Source organism: Lathamus discolor, chromosome 1, assembly GCF_037157495.1.
Source record: "Lathamus discolor isolate bLatDis1 chromosome 1, bLatDis1.hap1, whole genome shotgun sequence".
NCBI classification, from domain to species: domain Eukaryota; kingdom Metazoa; phylum Chordata; class Aves; order Psittaciformes; family Psittacidae; genus Lathamus; species Lathamus discolor.
Genome location: NC_088884.1, coordinates 74294305 through 74310875, shown reverse-complemented (window position 1 = coordinate 74310875; position 16571 = coordinate 74294305). Strand labels below are relative to the sequence as shown.

Below are 16571 nucleotides of genomic sequence, written 5' to 3'. Positions count from 1 at the left end.
CTCCAGGCGAAGTGAAACTAGTACTGCTTTTATGGCTTATGGCTGTGTTCCCGGATGTCTTGTAATATGTGAAACCAGTTTAAGTCTTCAGCCAGTTGCATTATTCCTATCTTCTGTTTGCAATGTACATTCTCGATCAACTAGTACGTGCTGAGGTTGTAGATGAGTAGCACTTTCAATTAGTTTTTTCTTTTCTGCACACTGCCAAATATCTAGTAGGAATTTTGCATTTTCGAAAGCTCTGCCTTGGTGTTCAGTTTGACTTACACTGGTCAAGGAAAGTTATTACTTGGAATAAGAAGGGAGACCCAAACATATATACACACACACAGAAAAATCAAAGTTAATTTGAAAAAAAAAAAAAAAAGGTGGTTTTATTTTTAAGGAATCCAGAGGCAAATAGTTTGTCTTCCCTTGGCTTGCTCTCCTTGCCCATGGAAGGACATTTGGCATTTAAATGTTACTGTTGCATAAATACAGATCTATTCTCAAATTGCTGTACATGGAACTTGATACAGGCATTGAAACATTATGGCAAGTGCCAGTTCATTTTTCCCTCATTGAAAATAATCTCACAAACATAGAAATGGGAGAAGAAAAAACACAGGCAAATATTTTAAAGAATGTTTAAATAGGGATATGGACGGAGGCCTTTACTGAGAGTCAGAAATTCTAAAAAATATTCCTATTATAAAAAAAAGTTTCAAGCTTCCTCCACGTCCATTGGGGGAGCAGGGGAGTGTAATATTGCTACCTTTTATAGAGCACTGTGAAGGGAGACTTACTTATGAATGTCTTTGTTGCATTTTAAGATTCTGGAGCAAAAGGCATTCTATTTTAAGCACGGTGTACTTACTGTCACTTGATTTCCACGGCTTGCTTTCCTGACTGACAAGTAAAGCTGCTCCTTTGCCCAAGCAGAGAGAATTTGGAAGCAAAACTCTATCCTGAATACTGAGAAAGCGCTGGAAGTCTGAATGCACTGGGCTTGAAATTCTGAATTCTCATGTTCTATGTTTTGTGGGTGAATACTTTTTAAAGTAAAACAAACCCTTCAAGCTCAGTGATAAGTGCAGTAGGGAATCTATTTCTTCCTCTACTGATGTTGCTCTTATTTATTACACCACTTACTTTCCCCTCCACTTCTTTTCCAAGTTTTTCTTTTTCTTTCCCTCTTGGTATCACAAAACCCTTAAAACAATCTCTCCATAAATACCAGTACCATTATGGTCATCGACCACAGCAATGCACAGGGTACTAAAAGAAACAGTGTTAGGCATAACCCAAACCCTGTGATTCCAGTGGACTGGGGATCTGGCTGATTGTGAATCTGTCACATTTCCATTTGTCCTCCTCTCGTTGGCTGCTATTGATTCCTTCTTTATTATGCTACGTATTACTCCCTCCTTTGCTGGCAGCTCCTCTCTTCCCTGTTTTGGTCCTCCCAATTGCCAGTATCATACTGTAAATGAAATCAGTGGATGAATGACATAGCACTTGGGATGCACATACCATGTCAGATGATTCTGAAACCACCCTTCTGCAGATGTCAAGCATTCCTGACCCTTGGAGTACAGAAACCGACCCAAAACCATATCAGACAAAGAGAATCAGCTCACTTTGAACAACAAGAAATGGGTCTGCCCAGGAAATTGTGTCTGGCCAGAGAGCTGCACCCTCTGGCTCCCAATGGAGTAACTTAAATAGGATTTCTGATTCTAAGAAGATGCCATCTGGGTATATAATACGCATTAGAGGTTGTATTTTACATTTTCTACTTGATCTTTCAACCTATGCAGTGCTCAGCTTTCCTTGGCTTCATTCAGAAACCATGTAACTTCCCAGAGATACAGGGATACATCTAAAGTTCTTCACACAACCAATTCAAATAATTTGATATGCCACAATTTCTGAAAAGGTGTATTTATTTTGACGTGCCTTCTCTAAGCACACCAACGAGGTAAAGTAAGTCCTGAGTAACAGTGTCCAGCTACTCTGTAAGATGTCTATTCCCCCAGCAGCGGGTCTCCTTTGGTAGCAGAGGACCCCTTGCCTGACACAATGGGGATTCCCACCTGCAGACACAGCTGTTAGAGTCCTGCTAACAGCAAGGAAGTCACCTCCTGCCCAAGCCTCGCATTTATGCTTTGCTCCAGTAAAACACTTCACCATCCACCTGCATTATAAAATGTGTGAAAGGAAAATCATAGAACAGTTTGGGTTGAAAGGGACCCTAAGGCTCATCCAGTTCCAACCCTCCTGCCATGGGCAGGGACACCTTCCACTAGAGCAGGTTGCTCCAAGCCCCATCCAACCTGGCCTTGAGCACTGCCAGGGATGGGGCAGCCACAGCTTCTCTGGGCAACCTGTGCCAGTGCCTCAGCACCCTCACAGTCAAGAACTTCTTCCAAATACCTAATTATCTCTGTCATATATATCTCTGTCAGTTTAAAGCCATTCCCCCTTGTCCTGTCCCCACATGCCCTTGTGAAAAGTCCCTCTCCAGATTTCTTGCAGACCCCTTTAGGCACTGGAAGCTGCTCTAAGGTCTCACCAGAGCCTCTCTTCTCCAGGCTGAACAAGCCCAGCTCTCTCAGCCTGTTTTCATAGGAGGGGTGCTCCAGCCCTCTGAGCATCTTCATGGCCTCCTCTGGAGTCGCTCCAACAGCTCAACACTCGTCTTGTGCTTAGGGCCACAGAGCTGAATGCAGTAGTGCTGGTGGGGTCTCACAAGACTGGAATAGAGGAGAATCACCTCCCTCGACCTGCATCCTTCTGATGGCTTTCTGGGCTGCAAGCGCACCCTGATGGCTCCTACGGACCTTCTTCGTCTTATAATAAGATGAATAAGGAAAACCACAGCGTAGAGGGGACGGTTCCACCCACCCTGCCCACGTCCAGCAGTGACAGGCACGGGCTCCGATGCCCAGCACCAACGGGAAGCATACAGGGAGGGGCCCTCCCGGGGGCACCCACTCTACGAGGATCCCCATCCTCTCAAGGCAGGGCTGCCCCAGCCGGGGGCACCTGCCCAGACGGGGGCCCTACTGCGGGGCACGGCGGGGCCGCGTCCCCGGGGCACAGGACCCGACGGCTCACGTCGGCTGCCGCGGGGCGGCGGCTCCCCGCTAGCAGAGTCGCCGCTGGGCGTCGGCCTCTTCCGCCTCCCGCCGCGGCCCTCCGCTCAGCCCCGCCCCGAGCGGCGGCGGCGGCCTGACCCCGGTCCCGCCCGGTGCGCGGCGGCCCCCGCGGCGGGGCTGTAGTGGCAGCATGGCGGTGCCCTGGGCTCTGCCCGCGCCCCTCAGCCCCGCGCAGCTGAAGCGCCTGGAGCAGCACCGCTACAGCGCGGCCGGGCGCTCGCTGCTGGAGCCGTGGCTGCAGCCGTACTGGGCCTGGCTGGTAGAGCAGGTCCCGCTGGGGCTGGCCCCCAACGCCATCACCCTGGGCGGCCTCCTGTTGAACTGCCTGACGGCGCTGCCGCTCATCGCCTGCTGCCCCAGCGCCACCGAGCAGGTACCACCGGCCACGGCCCGCCGCCGCCTCTCCGTTACGGCTTGAGCCTTTCCCCCGCATGCCACGGCCTCGCCTCAGCCCGGCGGCGCTGCCCCGGCCGCCGCCCCAGGGGCCTCCATCGCCCTTCCCGTCCCGCAGGTCCCGGGAGCGGGTGTCGGAGCCGCTCGGTGCGGTGCCGCCGGGGCACCTCCTGGCAGTACCGGGGGGTACTTGCGGTAATACGTGGCCTTTTCCATGGGTGGAAGGGCTGAGGCAGAGCTGCGGCTTTGCCTTGGGAAATGAGGAGGCGTGACTCGAAGTCAGGCTTTGAGGCAGCGGCGGTCAAGCTGGATGCGAGTGTTCAGGTTTGAGTGCGAGGAAGGCGAGTTGCAGTAGGTTCCTTTCACCTCCCTGAGCACTTGGCCTGCGCTGTATGTTGGGGAGCGAAGGCATAGCTGGGCTCACCCTGGGGCATGGGATCCTCGTCTCCTCCAAGGACCATCTTACGTCCCACATGTGTGACATTGCTCAGGCAGCCTGCTGGGAAGGAGGTGGAAGCTGTCAACTCCCTTCTCAGGTGGAAGGCTGTAACAGAGGGGCCCTGAAAGTAGACATGCCTGTTAGCCAGGAGGCAGGGTGCGGGGTGTGCCCGAGAAAAGGGCAGAGCTAGCCACGGGGCATGACTGGCATCCCTTCTGCATCGCTTAGTTCAGAACTGAGGTTCAGTGGTGTCGCAGCTGTGTTAGCTGACAGTAGATCAAATGCTTCCCCTGCTTGTGTAGGAAACGTTTAATCGCTTCAGCTTCTGGAGGGAAAACAGGCTTGTTAACGTGGGCTGATGCTTGAACTGGGTTGCCTACAGTTTCTCTGACAATGTAAGGAGGTCCGTCAGAGCTTTCCAGCCTGTTAGGAGTTTCCCATTGCAGTCTCCATGGTAGTTAAGGTGCAAAATGCCAGGGGAAAATTGCTTTGTGTGGGTAAAATATCTTGAAGGGTGGCTGGAAAACAACAGTTTTCTTTGTGTTTGCTATCCTGCCAAGCCACCTTTTCCATTCATGAACAAGTAGTCTTGATTACCTGGTGGACTAACAAGGACTGGTTATATCCTCTCGGTGGAAGTGTGGGAGCACTTGGTAGAAGACTCAGATAAAATAACAAGCAGGTTTTGGGTCTAGGTGGTTTTTCTTAATGAGTTGGTTTGTGTGGTTTGGTTTGGTTTTTTTCCTGCTAACCAGTCTTAAGTCCTTTATTGAAAACACTGAAGTGTTGATGTTTGTACAAACCGTACAAACCAAGTAAGATTATTAGCTGATATCTCGCAGAGATCAGCTGCTAGCAGGTGCTTGGAAAAAGACATCTTCCCTTGATAACCCTTCCTGTTACCAAAAGACTGTGGTTTAGGGGTTTCTTGAGAAGGGATTTTACTCAGGTTACTTGCTAGAACAGCAACTGATGGATCTGTTTCCCCACAGACAACTTCTAGCTCATGTTTTTGCCTTTGGAATTATTTGGTTTGAACTTTTTTTGTACTTTTCACTTTCATTATGTGCTATTGCAGTGAATCCCACAATTCAGTAATACTTACATAGACACACAATGCAATCAGTGTCTAAATCCGTGCAATGCTCCTTTATTCTCTTCATGTGTAGCTGTTATTTCCTTATACACTATTGCTTTTATCTTCATCAGCATGAGTAGCTGGTTTGTTACCGACTAGTTCAGTATGTTTTGGCTTTGTAAAATATTGTCTTCTTCAGTAATGTCTCCTTGCCTAGTAAGATAATGGGTTGTACCACTGTCCTCTGTAAATGCACATTTCAACATAAGCCTTCTTGTAGCTAAGCCATTAGCAGACTCCACCCCTAAAGCACTGTTTTAACAAAAATCCATGTGTAGATATTTGTGGAGTGTTTGTCAGTACAGTAGTCTATAGGAATAATATACAGGACTGCTATACCAGATGTGGTGGAGGGGAGGACACTACCTGCTCATTTCAGGTTCTATGGAGGGCTGAAATACCTTCTTCACTGTGACTGCTGCCTGGATTTTTGTTGGGTGGGGTTTTTTTGTTTGTTTGGGGTTTTTTAACACCAATTATAAAATATCTAGGAATGAAAGGTGCTGCTGACTTTAAGTAGGAGCAGTGTGTATTTCATAGAATTGTAGAATGGTTTAGGTTGGAAAGGACCTCAATATCATCTGGTTCTACCCCCCCTGCCATGGACAGGGATGACTCAACCCAGACCATGTTGCCCAAGGCTCTGTCCAGCTTGGCTTTGAGCACTGCTAGGGCATTTACCACTTCTTTGGGCAACCTGTTCCAATTTGCTGTGTTACAGTGAAACGGGAGCATTTTTTAGGTGAGCATTTTCACTTTATCACCACTATTTCACAGTAAATTGGTTTTCCTCTACTGCTAGCTGATTTCTCTGAAGTAGCTATAGTTAAGTCATTAGGCTTTGCAGGTTAATCTCTTGTACTCCTTCCCATTCTGGGGAAAACTGACATACTAATTTTCCCCTTCCATCAGCACTAGGAAGAAAACTGGCTAACCATAATTTTATCTTTGTGAAAGGGAAAAAGAAAACTCTGATCCTGCTACTTCCATGGTTGCTTATAGAGGGGCCCAGCTTTGGTAATCCTTCAAGCTCAGCCGCAGGTCTCTCAAATACCATGGGAAGCTAGAATTTTAGGACAGAAGCTCAATCTAGCAATAATTATTACTTTGCATTGAATTTATATCTATTAAAAAAATAATCTTGTAGCAGTTACGGCAGGATCTAAGCAAACAGCCCACCCCAAACTGATCGGAGTAGATTTCATCTAGTGATAAAGACTTGTCCTGCTTGCTCTCAACTTCTTAGGTTTCATCATGTCTGATTTATTTGGGATTTTTTTAACCTTTTGTTTCTGTTGGCTATAATTTCCTGAAGGTTACTGGGAGGAAGACAGGGAGAAAAGTGTGGACTATGGATTTGCAGTTTGGGCAGTGATGGATTTAGTCTAGGGAGACTAAAAAGCAGGGGAGGGTCCAGGTGACTCTAGCTAGCTCCGCTATTAACTGTTTGCAGGGAGAGGAACATTGGTGAGGTGCTGTCTCTGCCTCTCTGTCTCTCTTAAAACAAAACTCCCTTAAAAAATACCCAGCAACCCTGTTCTGCTTCCCGAAAAACCCCAAACAAAAACCAAAACCCACCAGCTTTTAAACTGAAAGATGGATTGTCTTGACTTTTTTTGTTTTTTTCCTGTCACAGGGACAAATGAGGGAAAGGTATTGACAAGGCATGACATTATTTAAACAGCAAGGTCACAACTGAGCTTTGTGGGAGAGAGGAAAGAGAAGCAGAAAAGAGGGTGAGCTGGAGCAGCTGGTATGAAGTGGGGGCATGGCAATGTGGAGGAATAAGCATTAAACCCCTGACCTGCTAGAGAAGTGTGAACCACTGAGTGGGGTGGGGAATCCAGCCAATGCCCATGAGTGAAGAATGGAGCGCTCTGTGGTGAATGGAAGAAAGAGGTATTTGGCATAAAGACAGACAATGAAGGTTCAGGAACACCAGCACAGAAAGATAGGAGCTCTTTCAGCAGGAGCTTGCTGGGGACACTAAAGGAATGCAGGGAGTCTCTGGTGTGCATGAAGTGCACTTGGGTATAGTATGATTATTTATTATTATTACTTCTTCCCTGCCTTCTGTCACTGCTGTAATGCAGGTTTAAACAGCCCCTTTCTTTCTCGTGCTATTAATACAATTGCATATAATGCTTCGTGCTGAACAGAAGTGCAAGAAATGCTCCACATTTTGAGGGGAGAGGGAGGGAGTCCAGTTAAAAAGTCTGCCTCTATTCTGGATCTGTTCCAGAGAAGGGACGAATTTAGTAGCTGTGGATTGAGGAAGCAAGTTTATTACTAAATGTGATGAGTAATTAAGGGGAGCTGAATCTTTAAATGTTGCAAAAGCTTGGGCCATTGAACTATCTAGGCTTGAGAGCTTTGCTTGAAAAAAGAGGTAGGGGATCTCCCAAGTACAAGTAGTCTTTTGCAGCTGTCCATGCTCTTTAGTGGGGTAGAATCACAAGAGCAGAATAAGGATGGCTGTTCAACCTACACTTTTTCCTGAAGGAGCGGCATGCCTCACATACTTGTCACACACTGCACACACATGGTTTTGTTTCGAAACCCTCTGGTTCAGTAGATGGCCAGACCCACTGTACCAAATCTGTATGTGACAAGATTTTGGAGCTGTATCATCTTTCAGACATTCTTCTTAACTGAGGGAGAGAAGCATCCCCCTCCCTTCCCCAAGGCTTGTGTTCTCTTCTAGTTCCGTGAGAATAGCATCTAGTTCTGGCCAAAAAATACATTTGCTTGGACAGGATATAACTTTGAGCAGAGATAATAAACACCTCATCAGTGAAAAGCTGATGATTACTGGGAGCCTCCTGACCTTTCTGCTGCATCTGCCAGCCATGTCAGCATTCTCAAACGCTCCCACTTCTCTAATTTGCAAACTACTTGGGTCCAGCGTGGGAAGCCAGCAGGGGCCATCCCGGGAAGGAGAGCCAGGCACATCATAAGGTCAAGGAGATGGCAGCTGTAGCTGTGTTGAGAGGGCGAGTAGCAGAGAGAGTCCGTGCTTATTGGGAAATCTGGAAACCTCTGTGCACCTTCTGTGATTTGGAAAACTGTATTTTACTGATTAAAAGAGCATTCATTTAATCTGCTGAAAGCTTAGTTGATCACAAATGACCTTTGATTATTAGCACTTTGGGTTAAGTTTGAACTGGAAGCATAGGGATGAAATGCTCCAGACAGTTATTTCTAAGCTCTCTGACACCTGTTCCCCTGTTCTTACTAGGATATTCATCCCTTCCCCACAGCTGTGGTAAGGGATGTGGTAAGATCTAACAGGGGATATAGATGCATCCACTACAGGTGTTAATGAGTACATGATCCTTACTGGGAAGAGGATGAAAACTCTCCTCTTCTTTCCAGATCATCCAGGAGCAGAGCACTTTTTGGTTTGGCATCTGGGGATACTGTTTTAATTTGTTTCAGCAGGAGCTAATGCAAACAGACATGGATCAGCAGTCCTAATGATTATACCTGCACTGTAACTTGCAACTTGACAAAAGCCATTGCTTTTTCAGAAAAACCTAATAAGAGAAGTTTGAGTTGAAACTGATTTGTTTATGTTTAACTATGTTACACTTGTTTTGACAACGTAGATGATGTTATCTTGAGCAAGAATTCTTGCATCATGTTCTGTGGGTCATGGAAGCTTTTATGACCTGACTATGGTAACCAGCCTGCAAGCCTTCTCTTTCAGTTAGAATTGAGGCTGTGTTTCATGGAGCTTGCATTTCAAAAGACTGTGATAATACCAAGCATACAGCACTACAGTTAATGATGAAAAATATGTGGAATAGCAGGTTTCTGTTGCTGACGTGTTCCAGTTATAGAAATGATCCAGTTAAATAGAAAACTGCCCACACTAGCATTTAATTTATTGGTGATGTGCCCCATACTGTGGGGATGTGTGTGAATTCAGAGTGGGTAAGGAATTTGGCTAGCACAGTTAGCACTGGATGCAGTCTGCTTTTGTCTGTGATAAGGAGAACCTGATGACTTTAAAGCAAACTAAAATCTATTTCAGTTATAGGTAGAGGGTCGCAAAAGAAGATGAGCCTAATGCAGCCAAAGAAACGGTGGTGTACTGAACAGAATTGCCAGGTGTGTCCCGGTTTGCTTGTCAAAATCCAGGGGTTAGATGACAAGTTTTGATAGATCTCGAGCTATCTTTTTTTTTTTTTGGTAACCAGTAGAAGTATACCACAGTGAGAATGCCTTGTAAAACACTGCAGATTACATTTGTGGCACTTCACAGGATCATTGGTGATAAAATCGGAAATATCTTTACAATACTACTTCAAATGACTTCAGTGAAACAAGTGGTTTCTTCCAGCCTTTCTGCTCATGATGCTTTATTCCTAGGTCTGTGTCAGGAGCTGCCTTGCTTGATAATATCAATAATATCTGTTATTCTCCATGCAACAAAGTTACTCTGCAAAAGCTGGTATAGGTACTGTGACTTTAGTGTGTGGATTGTACCACAAGTAAAATGAGCTTAGCTTCAACAGGGTCCTAACTGTGCATTTATTCCCTGAAATACCTGAGCAGTGGCTGCCAGCCCTCTTGTTTCAGAAAGGTAGGGAGTGAGAACAGGGGCCAATGGGTAGCTGCTGCCTCCCTGCACGATGTCTGAACAAGTCAGTTTACACCACAAGAGGCACTTGAGTGTCTGTTCCTCCACGTGGCTCTTCCTGATCCGAAGCATGGATGGCAGAAGGCTCCTCATTGTCACAGGCTCCTTCCCCCTCCATCAGAGGAGAGAAACGTTTTCAGAAGACTCACTTCCTTGTTTAAATCCATCCCCCAACACAAGATCCCTTTGTTTAACTGGATTAAAAGGGAGAAGAAAGCTAAATAACTTGTCTAATTCCACTGGTAAACATGAAGCACTCATTGCTGTCATCACTGGAGCTGGATTTCTAAAGGGTGAGCTTTGGAGGGGGATTGTCAGATTCTGGTATGTTAAATGTACATTGGAATGAGAATATCTATGCATCCTGTTTCATCTGCTCGAGGCTTCCAAAGTGATCTGTGATTACAATTTTTCTTAGTTTCTTTGGATTACAGGGAAAGATGGCCTTGCCAGTTTTGAAGAATTTCTGGGGTTTTCTAGATTTCCATGTACATAAAAATCCAGACTTCTCACCTATAGCTGACATCCCTAATTCTTTGACTTGCCTTTTGCTTCAAAGCTGGGTGAAGCAGCCAACCCTTTGACTTTAAATGGTGGTGTGTTTCATTAATGAAATTAACCAAATACTGGGTAGCAGGAAAATCATAAATTTTCTGGCAATATTGTTTCCATATTAAAAGCACAAAACTACGTGATAGTACGGTGTATCAGCCAGCCTTGAATACTCAAGGAAGTCTTAGATACCAACAAAAAAGCTGTTCGGAACTGAAGCTCCCTTAAGCATGCTTGATCTTGGGAAGGAGGTGTTTTGTGATCCGTCTAACTGGAGGCATAACGAGGCAATGAGTATAACCATGACGAGAAGACAGAACATGTGGAGGAGCAGCTCGCTTCCTCTCCATTCTCACCACTGCCTTCTCCTGTCCCTGCCTAGGAACTGATTGGCAACTGTCATTGTTCCTTTTTCTCCAGCAGTGACACTGGGTTTATGTGAGTGTGGACAAATCTCAGCTCACTGAGATTTCATCTGTTGTCTCAAGCTGCTTAATAGCTTTTGCTGGATTTAGGAAATACACGTAATCATGTTGGTCTGTTTGTGCTGCAGGAGGGGAATTGCAGAAGGGCAGAACCACAGCAGCTGGCCCTTACCTGGGAGCTGGAAAGGATTCAGCTCTGCGACTGCCTGTGACCATTCACTTGTTTAACCTGCAAGCTGCATTTCCAGCACCTAACTTTGACTCTCTTTTCACAAACAGTGCTTCTAGCTGTTAAGATGGAAACTACTTGAGGCCAAACAAGTTATCTGTAACTTTTTGTTCAAAAGGTGTTACAAGTAATTGTTAGTAAAAACTAATTCCTAGACAGGATGTACTGTGCATATGAAAATAATGCTTTTGAAAGATAACACTGTAGGACAGTTCCTTTGAACCTAAGCCTCGTGCTAAGGTAACTGATTCACATCTTGTTTTGAAACTCTGATGGTCTATATTAAGTAGATGGTTGCTCCTTCATATTTAGTCAATGACTTAATTTCTTCAAAGCCTTGTCCAAAGTGCCTGTGTAGTGAATTTTGGCATGTTGGAAAAATCTCTTTCTCTAAAATGTTGAAGTCATTATTTAGTAAAGTGTAATGGGTTTTTATATTCATATGTTGCAAATCTGAGCAAATCATCTAGCTTCTATCACATAAACTGCTGAGAACTTTAGTAAGTGCCTGGATACAACTTCCGTTTTTAAAGATTAATTTTATTTTCATAACAATTTTCAGCACAAATAATACAAATGCAGAAATACTGTGGTTTTAAGGTGAAAAATAAGTCAGTTGATATGGAAGAAAGATTAGGTTTTGGTCTTTTTGTCTGGGTTTTGGGGTGGGTTTTTTTTGGTTAACTTTTTAAATAGAAGGACCTGTGTTCCCCTGGTGTATCTGGGGTAGTTCATTATAGTAGGTACTACAATTCATGTAGACAAGTACAAGGAATTTGGTTTGTCCATTAACTAAGTCACAAATAGCACAATGTAGTATAGTTTAGAACAATAGTTTCTATCTATTAATAAAATAGATTATCAGCTAAGAAATGGGAACTGCCTAGTGACCTTTTGTGTGACTCTCTTTCAGGCACCTTTTTGGGCATACATTCTGGGTGCATTAGGACTTTTTATCTACCAGTCTCTGGATGCCATAGATGGGAAGCAAGCCAGAAGAACGAACAGTAGTTCTCCTCTAGGAGAACTCTTTGATCATGGTTGCGACTCTATTTCCACAGGTAGCTTTAAAGAACTTAATGTTTTTCAAGAATAGCTGATTAATCACAGAATTGCTTAGAGTTGGAAAGGACCTCTGGAGATCATCTAGTCCAATTGCCTGCTCAGAGCAGGGTCAGCATGTTCCCTTCTTTTAGGATAACCTCATCTCCTGGTGTTGCAGCCAAGGCTGCCCCTGACCTTTGAATCTCTGACCACCATCAGGGAAGATATTTCAGAAGTACCTTTGGCAGATGTTGGGTAACGTGTTTTCCTCTTACTTACTGTGCATCTTCACGTACAGTGTTTTTACAGTGAGCTAGATGGTAAACAATTCCGTGAGAGCATGTTTAGAGATTCTTTACTATAGGTAGCCTGTGTTTTCCAGCAGAGTACAGGTGATGCCTAATAAAGGATTTTAAGGACCTAAAAGACTGATGCTGACATGAAACTTAAGGCTTCTGCCTTAGGAGTGAGGTGCCAGAATAAGTTTGGTAACAGGGCATCCAGCCTGGCACATAAGAGAAGGTTACCCTGCTCTTGCAGGGGGGTTGGACTAGATGATCTTTTTAGGTCCCTTCCAACCCTTGGGATTCTGTGATTCTGTAATTTATACTCCTTAGTGTTGGAGTCCTTAAAAAGTAAGCTTTGCTCGGTTTTGCTTTCTGTAACTTAGCTGCTGGTGGTGGCAATGCCTGTACTTCTATAAAAGCTTAAGAGCGGAAACATTTGCCCAGGGAGTTGAAACACTGCCCAGAGAAGTGCAGCTACCACTTTCTCTGAGCTGGACCTTTCCGTTGAAGCTGTCAGTGTTGCAAAGAACAGGCTTTGACAAGGCCAGCAGAAGGGAAAATGACCACTGTAGGCTTGGAAGAAAGGGAGTCCTGTTTTAGGTCTGTCCCGCCAGGACTGTCCTTGAGGTAGTTACACAGTGAAGTACCAGTCATATCATTACTTTTTTAAAGTGATATAAAATGCCTTGTGATTTTTTTTTTATTTCTCTTAACTACAAGCAAAGAGGGTATATGACTAACATGTTCATTTCTGCTTTTCAGTTTTTGTTGTCCTTGGATCCTGCATAGCAATCCGACTAGGAACAAATCCTGACTGGTTGTTTTTCTGTTGTTTTGTGGGACTGTTCATGTTCTATACTGCTCACTGGCAGACATATGTATCAGGCATACTAAGGTTTGGAAAGTAAGTAGGTATCTTCAGAAGTATGTATGGCTTAATGTCTGAGACTGCTAGCTACTTGATTTCCATTTCTTCTTGTTTTTTGACTTGCTGTCTTCCTCTCACCTCCTTTTTCATGTCCCTCCCACCCTAGCAGAATTGTGTTTTACTTGACAAGAACTTTAAAACCCTGCATAACACTGAGTAGAGAAATTGTTGTTTTAGCAGTTGATTTCAGCTATATGTGCTTGTTTGCATGCGTTTGGCTGTTTTGTCTGCAGATTTGTTCTTGGAATCCATAGATAGCAAGCACCATGCAGGCTTGGGCCAGAGAGGTCTTGCCTGCAGTGTGAGCAAGTGCTCTGTGTAGGAGTAGGGACAGAGCAAGTATCTACAGTACCTCCCTTTGTAACCGCCCAGCCACAGAACAGTTTCAGCCCAGGGGACTCTGAACCACATGCATTTTGAGAGAAATTCCCTTGCCAGTAGGTTTCCCTTCCATAGACATCTCCAGACTTCCTTCAAATAACTCTCTGCATCCATAGCATCCTTTGGCAAGGAGCTCCTCAGATCTATGGCAGTGTTTGAAGAATTGTACCCGGTTTATGTGGAGGCTTTGTTTTTAATCTGGCTCATACTGGCTTTGATGTCCTGTAGGTTTTGTGTTAGGTCACAGTTCTAGAGATTGCTGTTCATGACCTGGTAGAAATTTCATCTGCTGTCACTGCAGCGTAGGAGGAGGAGTTATGACATTCATGTAGAAGAAAACAATTTCAGTTTAATTTCAGTAGCTCCTAATAGTGTGGAGGTTGCTTACCCTCCTGCAGCTGTGGTAGTGCCTACCTGTGCCCTTTTGCTGCTTTTGAACAATAACTTGCACTCCATTAAAGATCTCTGAAAAGAAGAAATGATCGGAGACTTCTGTAGCAGCAGATGGATAGATGAAGGCTGTCCTTCTGCTAATCCTGGTCACTTGTTACGTCACCTGCTTATTATAGTCCTACTTAGCTCTGACCTGCAAAAAGCACCTTAGCAAATCTGAGCATCACTGGGCACAGTCTTGTGATGGGCTGGCCTTGCATGCTGTTCAATATCTGTATCAAAAGAAAGCCTCTGTGGTAACACTAAGAGCTCTGTTTTATTTGCTGATAGTACATTTTACCACAGAAACTATTAACTCTTCTACCTGCTCACCCATCCTGCTTTTATTGAAGGATGTCTTGTGCTGTAAACAAAAATAGATGCTTTAGAATGATGGCTGAAATAGGATAATTTCTGTACATGACTGGACTACACTGAAGGGAGATGGATTGTGTCAAGAGCTCTGAGACTCTGCATACATGGTTGCATTACTGTGCCTTCCTTTCTCGCGTGAAATGTGAGAATGACTCCCTTACATCAGGAAGGTGCTGACACTCCCATACCACAGAAAAAATTCTTCCTTAAAAACTCAACAACTTCTATGTAAATATAGTGATAGTGCATAGTACAAGCAGTTTGGAATGGCCTGGTGTTCCCGTGCTTACCGTTTGAAGTTAAACAGAAACAGCTTTTTCTCCAAGATAACTTATTTCTGTTTAGTGGAAATAGGTCAGCGTTTTTTCAAGGCTTGCAATTTTATTTCTTTTAAACATAGAGGTGAGAATCTTAAGTGAAGGCATTAGTATATTGCTCTAAATACGATCATACAGAATAACATGGATCGAAGCTTTCACTGATGCTGATCCTGAATTAGCAGCAATAGATTTTAGAAGTCAGGTGATGGATGAGAGAGTCCTAGTGCTGATGGCCAGAAAGGATCAGAGCAGCTGGGTACTCTCATTCTTATGCAGAATACCTCATAGTGTCTGATTAAAATCTCTGTACTCTTATCTGGGCTGTGTTGCAACCAATAGTCTGAACCTCTGTAAAAGTATCATAGAATCACAGAATCATATAATAATTTGGGTCAGAATAGTTTGGGTTGGAAGAGACCTTAAAGCTCATCCAGTTCCAACCCCTGGCATGGGCAGGGACACCTGCTAGACCAAGTTGCTCCAAGCCCTATCCAGCCTGGCCTTGAACACTGCCAGGGATGGGGCAGCCACAGCTTCTCTGGGCAACCTGTGCCAGTGTCTCACCACCCTCAGAGTGGTGAATTCACCCTCAGAGTAAAGAATTTTTTCCTAATACCTAATCTAAATCTCCCCTCTTTCAGTATAAAGCCATTCCCCTATATCTCATCCCTACATACCCTTGTGAAAAGTCCCTCTCCAGCCTTTCTTGTAGGCCCTTTTAGGTATTAAACTTTGGCATGAATGATTCAACTTGAAGTTTGAGCCTCCTTCCACTACCAGCAAATGCAGTACAGCTTAGAGCTCTAAGTTTTACTAGTACAAAACACAACCCCTGAACACTTGCACCTGCATATGGATGCTTTTGTATGATGTAACTGACAGGCATAATGTGCAGCCACTGCAGTGCCTGTGCAGTTCTAACACCTCATCCCTGGCAGAAAGGGAGAAGCCCACTCTCAGCACCACTGTTCCATTCCTCCCCTGCATAGTCTTTGGCACTTGACCCCAAGTTGGTTCATGATATGGGCAGATGAAAACACAACCCAAGGCTAGCAAGCTGAACTGGTGCACCTTATATTCTGAAGAGCACTGCAGCTAACACAAGTGAGGGAGCGCAGAGGTGTAGGAAGGAGAGGACGACCCATTGCCAGGGTTTTGAGCAGTGACGAGCACTCCAGCTTATCATCTAGTTGTAGCTTAAACCTTGGCTCTTCTGAGTCTGAAGCTTGTGATGAAATGTTGCTGTGATTATCAAGATCAGATAAATGTTTTCCATTAACCAAGAGCTGATTCCTATTTCTCTTTAAAAATACACCATTTCCCGGGCAAACAGATCATGTGCTAAGCAAGTAACAGTACACATTGACTTTGGTCATAATACCTTAATCCAGAAAATTTATTCTAATTACTTGAAGAAATATTGCATTTTAAACATCAGTTGTTACTATGTGCTGCTAACTTCAGTAGAAGGATGAGGTATCTGTCTCAAAACCTTTGATAGCATAAAAAAGGTACTTTAGATGTGCAGATGTTTTTATTTATTTTAAAGCTTTATTGAAAGTATCAAGTTTTTTTCTCTCGAGCTTCTGCTTAAGTTTTTTTCTATATTCAGGTCTTCCCAAAACATTTCATCAATCAAATACAGTAATAAGGAACTGGCTGTCTTGTCGGAGAACAAAAAAGGTGGAATTCAGAGTGTAGACTTTAGAGGGCATACAAGGCGACCTATGTTAAAAATGTTTTTATGGAAATAAACAAGATCTCAATTGCATGTCCTCTAAAACAGGACAGATGCTCAGCTACCCACTGCCTCAGTCCTCAAAATACTGCCCTTATGTTTTGC

At 44.3% G+C, this 16571-nt stretch overlaps 1 protein-coding gene across 1 annotated transcript in view; it reads left to right on the top strand.

Moving 5' to 3' along the window:
- The first annotated feature begins 3176 nt into the window (after positions 1-3176).
- Positions 3177-16571, top strand: part of CHPT1 (choline phosphotransferase 1) — a 21366-nt gene continuing 7971 nt past the window's right edge. The window contains exons 1-3 of the mRNA XM_065680582.1: positions 3177-3513; positions 11875-12022; positions 13055-13196. Coding sequence (XP_065536654.1) covers positions 3271-3513; positions 11875-12022; positions 13055-13196 — 533 coding nt within the window. The 5' untranslated portion in view covers positions 3177-3270. The remainder of the gene's footprint in view (positions 3514-11874; positions 12023-13054; positions 13197-16571) is intronic.